Source organism: Salminus brasiliensis, chromosome 14 (assembly GCF_030463535.1).
Source record: "Salminus brasiliensis chromosome 14, fSalBra1.hap2, whole genome shotgun sequence".
Taxonomy (NCBI): domain Eukaryota; kingdom Metazoa; phylum Chordata; class Actinopteri; order Characiformes; family Bryconidae; genus Salminus; species Salminus brasiliensis.
The window spans coordinates 16873382-16885160 of record NC_132891.1 but is presented as its reverse complement, the minus strand read 5'-3'; the positions used below and the strand labels follow the sequence as shown (position 1 = coordinate 16885160).

General features: G+C 41.1%; 1 protein-coding gene across 1 annotated transcript; it reads left to right on the top strand.

Moving 5' to 3' along the window:
- Positions 1-3022: 3022 nt before the first annotated feature.
- On the top strand, positions 3023-9558 carry trim101 (tripartite motif containing 101). Its single transcript, XM_072696792.1, has 10 exons — positions 3023-3296; positions 6380-6528; positions 7156-7330; positions 7441-7536; positions 7658-7891; positions 8011-8033; positions 8117-8241; positions 8326-8591; positions 8744-9166; positions 9472-9558. Exons 1-10 carry the CDS (start codon positions 3132-3134, stop codon positions 9556-9558), a joined length of 1743 nt encoding a protein of 580 aa, XP_072552893.1. The 5' UTR covers positions 3023-3131.
- Positions 9559-11779: the final 2221 nt, after the last annotated feature.

Below are 11779 nucleotides of genomic sequence, written 5' to 3'. Positions count from 1 at the left end.
ACGATCATTTTTATTTATACGTGCAACAACCCCGGTCACGTGGCATCTGTGACGTCCTATTCTTTCCAAGCCAGGGGTGGCCATGACATTCTGATATGACTATGTATATAAACTTACACATACAATAACCTTATAAGTTGATGATAGTAATTTCTGGTGAAAGTGAAACAGTACAAACTCATGAAGCAAACAAACAAATATATAAATAAAAAAAAATATTAAAACATGCAAAAAAGGTAACTAACTTTATAATTGATTATATTTCCTTCTCTTTTTTAACATATATTTGGTAACAATAGTTCACAGTACTTCCAAAATGGTATTGGCTATTCTGGATAATAATAATAATAATAATAATGAATTAATTTTATGAAGGGCTACTGGTTATAACTGCAACAAACATGTAAATGACAAACATCAGACAAACAATATTGAGGACAGGACCGTGACAATTCAAAAGAATCATACCAGGCTCAGGACAGAGGGAGGTTTTAGAATAAAGGAAATAGTTGTGTTTTAAGGTTGGATTTGAATACAGACAGAGTTTGACTGTTGAATTTTTGGTGGAAGAGAGTTCCAGGGGCGTGGAGCAAGTCTAGAGAAGGCTCCCTCACCAAGGCTACGGAGGTTGGAAGTGAGTGAGCAGAAGGATTGTAAAGTGAGTGCAGTATTTCATTGGAAGCCAGTTGAGGTTTTGAAGATGGTGATGGGACCGGGTGTGGGTGGGAAGACGTGCAGCAGAGTAATGCAAAGCTAATGCCAGCAAGAATTGAGTTGCAATAATCAAGGCAGCTAGAGATGAATGCATGAATGAGAGTTTTGAGTGTAGATTTAGAGCCTATGGCGATGAGCTCTGTTTTGTCACTGTTCAGCATTACTGAGTTGTGCATCCTCTAGTTTCTGGGGATTTCTGAGAGGCAGAGTTCAGAATTGCTAAGAGGTGGCTTACTCATGGAATTCACCCAGAGATAAATCTGGGTGTCCCCTGCAAAACAAGTAAAGTCAATATTAAAATGGTGTATGCTCTAAGTATAGGGGTAGTATGTAAGTAATAAATAATCAGGGTCCAAGCACTGAGCCTTGAGGGACCCTTTGAGAAACAGTGAAAATGGGAAAGCTACATCCAAGGAGAGTGACAAATTGTTTGCCAAGGTTTCCTTCTATTTAGATTTTGTTTAAATAAGCAAAGCTGCACAGTGAAATAGTGCACCACCTTCAGCTAAACAACCCTGCAGTTCCTTTGCAATCATATGAATGGTTTGCTTTGCATTTCTGGCCAGCATATGAGCAGTATATGAGAGATTCCTTGGTCATCCAGATTTTGTCATGGCTTCCACAGTTCCTTTTAACAGCCATTTCATTGCAAGATAATGAATAATTTCTAGCTGAAAGATCTTTTCTGTCTGTATGTTCCTGAGACAATAATTGCACAATTTTGATTATGTTAACCAACAGCATTGAAAACAGAATTGAAAAACACACTATTCATTGATTGATATTTACTGAATTTAAGAATATGGAAATTAATGAACAATTGTCTAATGTTATAAATTCAATGCAACTAATGATAAACAAACTTGTTCCTGGCAGGATTGCTTCTGTGACCGTATCACAAACTGAGACATGCCATATGAACAGTGAGACGGCACACACCGATGAACCACCGTACATCCTGAGTTTAACATCGGACACAATACCAAATCTCACTGCCAACATATCACCAAGCCATTATTCCACGTGACCCGGCCTCTCCACCTGCCTCTCCATTGTCTGAGCTACTACACTGCCGGGTTGTTTCTATTATCTGCCATATGAACAGAGAGCAAAAACATGTATGGCTTTGTTGAGTATTATTATTAATACCAGTCCAATTGACCACCTTAATTTTTTTGGCCATATAGAATATAGCATATAGCCCAAATCAGGCTCATCGGCAAACACATACACTAACATTTAGAGTTGCCATCAATTCTTTATAATAGACTACAGAATCGTTCAAATGCACTGTCCTGAACTGAATCAGTACGACACGTGATTTTTGTGCACACAGCTGCTGAATTCTCTCTCTCTCTCTCTCTCTCTCTCTCTCTCTCTCTCTCTCTCTCTCTCTCTCTCTCTCTCTCTCTCTCTCTCTCTCTCTCTCTCTCTCTCTCTCTCTCTCTCAGCCGACGTGCACATCTAGTTGACAGAGCTTTGACGAAACAACCGCAGCCTCTCGCACAACAAGAAGGCAGCAAAGCCAATCCTGGTAGCGATGTGAGTTAGGGAGGCAAAATGCGTAGTAAATAACAAGACCTGTTAACCATTTGTTACAACGACAGATCGTTGTATTTTAACTTTTAATTAAGTCGCTGGGTATTGGTAGGGACATGCAGGGACCATCCCTACCCAATTGTACGCCTTTGGGATACTTCACCTCATGACACTCCAAGGCTTAATACAGACTAATGTGCATTACTCAGTAACTACAGGGACTTCTGTACAAACTGGTGGAGCTATTCTTGGTAATAGAAGTTTGTCATAACACTTCTCGGCCATAGGCTTTTTTAAGGGGTTATATCCTGAGACTTTACATCTGAAAGGATAACCAAACTTTAAACATTATTATTCATTTTTTTTAATCATAGAAACAGCAACTGCGTATTAACATTTGCAGATCATTTTTAAGTAGTACTGTATGTTGCCTGCATATTTAATCCTCAGGCATTGCACTCATTCTCTCTTCATGCCTTTTCTTGACATGTTATGGCTGGTCCGAGACGTGGACATGAACGTCTGAAGTAACAGGAGAAAGAAACGTTAATTCTGTTTGCCAGGATTCTGCCTGCCCGATATGGGCAGAGCTGACCTATGTGGGGCGGAGATGGGAGGGGGGCAGTAACCAGACACCTTTAAACACATATACACCCACACACACACACACACACACTCTCACTCCTACAGCTCAACTATCCAAGCCCTGCTGCCCAGGAACAGCTCAGAGAGGAAGAACAGGTCAAAGCAACAGAGAACCAAATGAAAGTAAATGGAGAAGGCCAGAAGCACATGGGTACAAGTGCTGAAGATGGTCACTGAGAAGATCTAATCACACGCACATCATTAAGACTTGGAACAGTGAGGTGGGCACTATCATGTCTCTTCCACTGGATCTGAGCTCTTTCCACAGGGACGCCTCCCTGGACACACTAGAGAAACAGCTCATCTGTCCCATCTGCCTGGAGGTGTTCACCAAACCTGTGGTCATACTGCCCTGCCAGCACAATCTCTGCCGTAAATGCGCCAACGAACTCTACTTGGTAAGCTCCCTTAAGTTGCCAGTTTTGAGAAAGTGAAGGGCAATGTCAGTTAGTGTGGGCATGGTTTGTGAGTCATTGCTATTGTAACTATAGGTAGGTAGAACAGAGCTAAGAGTGGTCTTTAAAAAAGGCCTGAGTAAAAGTGGACCATATGTACCCAGTGGAAGTGCAGGAACTGGCATAGAACTTATTGGAACATCCGTCATCCATCAGCAAAGGAAAGGATGTTTCTCACGCTCTACTCTTCTCTTCTACTGAAGAATAAAATGATAAAGCTGAGAAGCGTGAGCAACAGTAAAGAGTTCCATGTGTTAAAGCAGCAGAATAGAAGGGAATTAAACCCAGTGAAAAGGAATAAAATATTAAATGTGAATGGCAAAAAAGTAGAGAAGCTTAGTATCACCTTTAAACCCAATGATTTACATACAATAGAATGCAGATTTGAATATTTTAAACTAAGATACCAAATGCTATTAAATGTTTTGGGAGAAAATGCAGAATTTTAGCAACAATTGTCATGCCACATTATTTCAATTACATTATTATTCTATAGGGGAAAAAAATAGTAATTACAATATTACAATTATATTGTATTTTAATCAGTATATAATAATACACTTCCATAAAATAATAATAATAAAATAAAATAATAAATGATAATAAATAACATATATAATAAAAAAATAAAAAGGAACTAATAATAATGTAAAATCCTAAACAATGTTAAAACTATGTTAAAAACTGAAAATTTTTGCCCCAAAATTTGGCCTAGATAAATACTTATTAAAATAGAACAAATTGTAAGGCTCTGATTTAATATTTTAATATATACTATGCACTGGTTACCTGTTAGAACCTTAGAATTTCTTCTCAAACAAACAGGTAACCAGTGCAGTGACCAGACTGCAGGTGTAAAATGATCCCACTTTCTCTTGCGAGTCAGAACCCGGGCAGCAGTGTTTTGGACTCGCTGCAGGTGTGTAGTGTATGTATGTGTGTATATATATGTGTATATATATGTATGTATATGTATATATATATATATATATATATATATATATATATATATATATATATATATATATATATATATATGTATGTGTGTGTGTGTGTGTGTGTGTGTATATATATATATATATATATATATATATATATATATATATATATATATATATATATATATATATATATACTACTACTACAAAGTCTGGACTTCATCCACTATAATAAACAAAACTGTAGATGATTATAATAATGATGATAATTATAAATATGATAACAGTGTATTCTTGAACTTGGGAATTACAAATCCACCAAAAAATCTATGAAGATATAACTGCAACTGGTTGCAAGCAGTCATTACCTGTTTCTGACTATAAGTGAAAACTACTTTACTGAACATTAAGGAAAACGAAAGGTTTGTGTGGTGTCTTTGGTAGATTCAAAGCCCATAATTAACCTCTTATCCTCAGCATCTGAATGATGATGAAGGAGTGATAAAGACTTTGTACTCAGTCTGTTGTGAATTACTAGTGGATTTTGATCTGTCTGCACACTGAGACAGTTGCTACATGCCAGCTGATCATCACACTGACAGCTATTTGGCACAGACCTGTGCAGTTTTGTGTGTGTGTGCTTATGTGCATGCACATTTCCTTGAGTACACAGCTTATGTTGTAACTATGTTTTATTTATGAAGCCATGCATGTAGCAATAGTTGTTTTGCTTTGTGCATGATGCGTGTACAGGCACTCCGTGTCAAAGCACTGGAGTACTCCTGGCCAATAACCATGTAAATATGCAGATCCCAAGCAGGTGTGAGGACTTTAAAAGACTGCCCTCAGTCTGAACGCTTTGGTGTAAATATAGTGTCTGCCCTACATCTGCTCCCTTTGAGCTGTTAGTGGACTAATCTCTCTCAGGACGGACAATAGAGAGCGCGTTCTTCGTGTGAAGCCTTTAAGGCCTGACATCCAGCCCTCTGCACTATTTTCATCTCTTCCTAATATCCTCGCTGGTGCCCACTTATCTGCCCTCAGATGAACCCTGTCACCTTTCCATTTGTCCACTCACAGTCTTTTATTTAATCTTTTATTTTTAATGTCAGAAGTAAAGTTAAGAAGAGATTCAAACCTTCTTTCCCTATTATCTTCCCCTACTATGTTGTCATTTTTAGCGTTATGTGTCATTTAAGAAGATGGACAGGAGCAGGGCTGATGGTTCCTGGGGTACTATACATTTCAGTGGGTATAAATGGCACGTGAGCCTACTTTAGGACACATGGAGTTCTAAGATCCTCCATGATTGTTCTGTTACTGTTCCTCAATCTTAAAGTGCTTACAAGAGAGCAGGAAGAATGGTCAGAGATCCATAGTCCTAGTGACCAGTCTCTGATCTAATGCCTTACAAACGCCTCAGCCGTCCGCTGGGACTAATTATAGGGAATTTGAACTAGTAGTAATTACTAAACAAAGTAAATCGACAGACCAAGGAAAACACCCCACTGTGCAGTATCAAGGCCTTCCTCTGCAGTAAGCGAGGATTCTGATTTCCATTCGACCTATATGTCTCAGCTGCTGAAGCCTTTAAAGAGCATGACTATTTCAGGACGTTCACTGTGTCCATTTCACTCTCTCCCTCTCGCTCACTTCACATCAGGGTCTCTCATGTACCCTCACTTTCCCTCAGAGAGGGAGAGAAGAAGCAACTGCAAGTTATTTGTCTTTATCTGGGCTCCATGCTGACACCAGCGAGACATGCTTGTTAACAAGAGTGCACTAATTTAGTCTGGATTAGTAATGGGTCAAAAAAGGATACTGGACACAAGGGGATTTCCGCAAAGTTATGCTTTATATCCTACCTTAGCAACAGAAGCTAAATCAGAAGCAGCTGATGGTCAAGGGTAACATTACTCTGTCCTGGTTCAGAGGCCACATGTCTCCAAACTGGCTCCAAGAAATGCATGTTCATGTACAGGTGGTCATGAGCCCCACTAAGCAGCTACAACAACAACAGTTACAAAATAAGTCAGAGTGAGCTAGTAAAGGCTGACTGAGGACAGCATACTAAGTAACAGATTGCAGCCATCTCTGTTGCAGATTGGGATTGGAGGTCGCTTTCGCTGTCCATCCTGTCGACATGATGTTGTTTTGGACCGCCATGGCGTTTATGGGCTTCCACGAAATTTGTTGGTGGAAAATATCATTGATGTGTACCGGCAAGAGTCTGCAAGGTCAGAAATGCATTGCCTGCTCAAATTGTTGTCTACTGAGGTCTCCTGAGAAGCATATGTGAAAAGCTACGTACACCCAATGCCAAAGGGAAGATGTCAGCAATGATCTTAGGGAAGCAATTCTTGCTGCCCATCAATCTATAAGGGTTATAAGGCCATTTCCAAACAATTAGAAGTTAGACTCAGTGAGAAAGATCAAGTAAAAATCATTAATCATTTTAATCTTTTAGTTGCCAATCTTTCCACACATGGATGTGGAAAATTGGATCCTAAGCACACATCTACAACAGAATGACTGTTGGACAAAAAAAGAGTTGCGATGGCCTTGTCAAGGTCCAAGCCACAACCATATTCAAATGCTGTGACAGGACCTTAAAAAAAGAGAACTGCCCACATAAATGAATGCCCACAACCCTCAATTACCTGAAGGAACATTGTAAAGAAGAGTGGGCCAAAATTCCTCCTGATACTAATAAATAAAAAAATTATAACTTCAAGTTATCGCTGCTTCATGGGGTGTACTTACTTTTTACACATGGCTTTTCCATGTTGTGTTAAATAAATAATAACACGGTGGAATTTGTTGTGTGTTGCTGTTCAGGTTGTGTAATTTCCATGTGTCTATAGCTCTAGGCCCCCACCAAAACCATCGGCACAAATAACCTGTGAGGAGCACGAAGGAGAAAAGCTCAATATTTACTGCATCACATGCCAGCTGCCCACCTGTTCACTGTGTAAAGTGTTTGGGGCACACAGCACCTGTCACGTGGCTCCCCTACCTGAAGTCTATCAACAGCAGAAGGTAAAACTAACCAGATCCTGCAGATAACTCCTAGAAATATTCCTGCAGTAACAAACCTACAAAGCTTTCCAATGTGACTAATAAATGAACTGTATCCTTTTTTACTACAGACTGAACTCAGTGAAGGGATTGGATGCTTGGTTGCCACTAATGAACGCATCCAGGCATTTATAAACGATCTAGAGGAGATCTGTAGGAATATTGAGGTTTGACCCCATTTTAAGGAAATGCAGCCATCTTCTTCTATCACATGCGGAGTCATCTACTTCCTGAACTCTCATTTCTTAATTACTTCTGCAAGACGAATATGTGTATTCTCCCCTACAGGAGAACGGCACAAACCAGAAGCAGGCACTGTGTGAGAAGTTTGATCGTATGTCTACCATCCTGGAAGAGAGGCGTAAGATCATGGTACAGCAAATCACATATGAGCAGGATGAAAAGACTGGTTGGGCCCGAAGCTTGGTCCAAACCTACGGCGAGCATGTTGACACCAACTCCAAATTAATGCAGACAGCCTTCAGCGCCATGGAAGAGCCGGAGATGGCTGCGTTTCTGCAGGTACACAGTACTTCCAACATTTGTGTAGGTTTCCCCAAGGTTCTGTGGAGGGTTCACTAGATTTCTTATCATGCCAGTTTTAAGGTGGTTTTGATGGTGTGTTTTCTGCTCTCTTGTAGGACTCAAAAAGCCTTATAGAAAGGTAGGCTTCTGTTTATATATGACTGAGCAGATTTTGTCTCCAGCTTTTACGCCATTGCTAACCATTGATTCCTGCTCTTGTAGGGTCAGCGAGGCAACTAAATGCACCCCAATGGAGACTTTAGTGCCTGGATATGAAAACATGGATCACTATGAGGTTGATTTCAATGCTGAGGAGAGGGCCCTCTACCAGCTAGACTTTTTCCAAGGTGAGACTTGAGTAATCAACAAATGCATGTGTTCCAAACCCAGCAATTCAACTGAGAATCATATCACTGCTGTTTACTCTGCAGCTGAAGACGAAGTTGAAGAGACTCCAGAAGAACCTGAACCAGAATCAGACCCTGAGCCACAGCCAGAGACAGAACCTGAAATGGAGCCTGAGCCTGAGCCTGAACCAGGGCGCAGTCCAGTAGAGGACGCTGTGTTAGATCAGGATCTGAAGTCAGAAAACTTGGTGATAAATAGCGCTGTGCCTGAGACAAAGGAGGATACCCAGCCACATGCAGAAACAAAAAATGACGTCCTATGTGGGAAAAATGGGTTGAGCACCCAACAGGTAACTCCTTTTACCTTCTCTTGTATCTGTTTGAATGGCGTTATTAATAGGAAACTAGTCCATGTTTAGTGGTGCAACAGGTAGCGGTTATGTCCCACAATAATGTTCAGCCTTTGCAAGCTACATTCTTATCTCCCATTACCCTTTACAAGGGCCAGCCAGTGTTAGGGTGTGAGGAGCCTGAGGCAGGTGGCTTGAGAAACCAGTGTGTCCCTGTACCAGCAGATGAAGAGACCAAACTCTACCCAAGCTGGTATAAACCTAACCGGGAAATGCTTAGCCCAAACCTTGCACTGCCTTTTGATGCCATGGGGGCTCCTGGACAGGAACCCCAACTAGTAAAGGAACCTTCAGTTCAACCTCCTCCTCAGCAGTTGCAAACACCTCTATCCATGTGGCTGAGTAGCAGTGTCAATCCTGCGGCCACTGAGAACCCTGAAAGCCTTGTGAGGAGTCAATTTGGAAGGGACTCCCCAGATAGTGCTCAAGGGCATGTGGCAGAGGTTGAGAAGGGCGTTACTGAGTTGGGGGACGAGTCTGCCAGGAAGGAAAGTCTGACTTCATTATCTCTACAGGTCAGTTCAGGTGCAACAGATCAACAGATCATGGTCGTTATTTTTTTACCAGTGGTCCTGCTACATTTTTTCATCAAGCAACAAACATCATGGCCATCACTCACTCAGTCGTCATTGTTTTCCAAAGCTTCTTGGCGTATTTTTACACCAAGGAGGCAAAGGCTTCATTTCTACACAGCACTAAACTCTCTTTAGGTTGGCTTGGGGCAACAGCTGCGTTGTTTAGGGTACTTTCTTTGACCCATAATTGTTGATTTCCCCACCTGTGTCTGCTTCTCTCCATCTTCACCTTCATCTCTCCTCAGGCCATCACCCTTGTCTTTTACATCCTGACCTTTCTGGTCATCCTCCAGAGGGTATGGGGGAGCATTCAGTGCCTGCTAGACACATAGCACTGATGGGAAGTTCAGCTTTCAGGTACTGGCCTAATAACACATAGTGAGTGTTATTAGCATTGTGTTTTACCCCTATGCATTTACATGTATTAAGCACAACATAGACCATGTAGACTATGTAGTTGGCTACTATTGTACTATTGTGTGGCTTGTGCATGTGACATGGTATATTTAGCACAATGGGACCCTGATTGAGAAAAGTAAGTAAGCTATGGTAACTTTGTCTAGCCTGGTGGAACTGTAGTGTTGTATTTTTAACACTAAAGAAGCAAGAGAAGCAAGGAACAAAGAATGATAGAAGTTTAGCTTAAGGGCTCGGCGTGTGTTCCCTCTCTCGTTTTCCATGGTGAACCCTGCTCTATGGAAGCCCAGGACAGCAGAGAGACTATTACACTAGTTACATTCTTTTACAAGAACTCTGATGCCCCCATGTGGTAGAGAGACAGAGACAGGCAGAGAGACAGTTAGCCTGATGGCTACATTTTTTAAGCTTCAGAGTAGAGCAGGTTTTGTTGCTTCTAATCCAGATGTTTCCTTTTTATGTGAGCCATGTCCTCTCCACACCCACTGACAAGGTTACCATTGCGCACACATTCCAGGAAAGTGGTTCTACATGTCTGTTGTTCTGTTCTCTAATGGCTTCTTACAGACTGCAGCTGCAGAGAACTCTGTGGTGGGGTCAGACTCTCCTGCTGTCACAGGCGAGTCTGCTCGTCTCAGCTTCTCCTTCTCCTGGCTTAATCCCCTTGCCAAGAAGAAGTGATGACTTCTATCACTGAGAAGATAGGGGACCCCAAAGCCATTTTGGTCCAGCGGTCTTCAAAGTAGGCTGTGGGTTTTTACCTCTGGGCAAACAAAGGAACAGCCACCACTCCTGTTGTAGTTTCATCAGTGGTCAGCACCCGCTATTAAAGTCTTATTGTATGTTAGGGCTGCACAGTATATTCGGTTCAGCATCAGCATCACAATGTGTGAATGCACAGTAGTCACACTGTAGGAGGGGCAGTGTCACATAAGGCACTGTTCTCCTCACTGTTCTTATTTTCCATGACATATCAACCAAAGGCTGGCTCTATTCGTCCATATAATGTCATTTATGTTACTCAGATCTTGGATACACAGAGTGCATTATTAATATCATGACATGTTGGATTGCTGTCTTTTTTTTTTTCCCAATGTCGTGCAGCCCTATTGTATATGGTTGCATATTGTTTTTTTCCTGGATTACCCTGTACCCTGCTTGCTGTTATAACTTCTAAGAATCAGCCAGTAACTACACATCACATAATCACGTTAGTTTTGACACTGGGTCAGTTGTTCCGCTGATTTAGCAGTTATATTATATATTATTATATATTGTTTTTTCAAATAATTTTGCATTTAATGGCAGTACTGAAGTAATACTCATGGTTTTAGCATTGTAGTAAGCATGTTCAAATAAAAGCGTGTCTGTAATAATTATCTGAATTGTTGGATTGTTGTTGTTTGTGTTGCTTTCAAACAAGTGCTTAATATCTGAGGCTGAATAATGTGTCATTTGCAATAAAGTGTCATAGGCAATAAAAGAGCAAATACTAATTTTCAGATTGTTCCATAAAAAATGCTAGCGATTCTGTCTATTCCAGTAAAGGAGCAAATAGGAACAGACATGTTCCAGAAAATTCCTGTCCAACCCACTTTTCCCATGGGTGCTATTTGTTCCTTTCAGAGACCTGGTGGGGGTTAGTGGGTGGAGTGCAGTATTCGTATTTGTGCTGTTTTAAAGCTGTGTTATTTGCACTGAGAGTGTTGCTGCTTCTGCAATCTGTTGAAGCCACTGCTCCAGGTTAGGGGTTGGCGTACGGCTCGAGGCTGTTGTTTCATTTGTTTAAATCTTGTACAGCTATTTTACACACACACACACACACACACACACACACACACACACACACACACAACCACAAATATATGGGAGTCACTCTGTGAGGGGGTTGGTATGTTATCCCTGTGTCTGTGTGGGTTTCTCCCACCTCCCAAAAGCACACATAGCTGAATTGGCCATGCTAAATTGACCCTATGTAGGGGTGTGTGTGTGTGTGTGTGTGTGTGTGTGTGTGTGTGTGTGTGTGTGTGTGTGTGTGTTGGTGTGTATGGTACCCATTGCTTTGCGCCCATTGATTCCAGGTGGTCTCTGGAGTCACTGTGACCCTGACCAGGAAAATAAGGGATAAGAAGATGA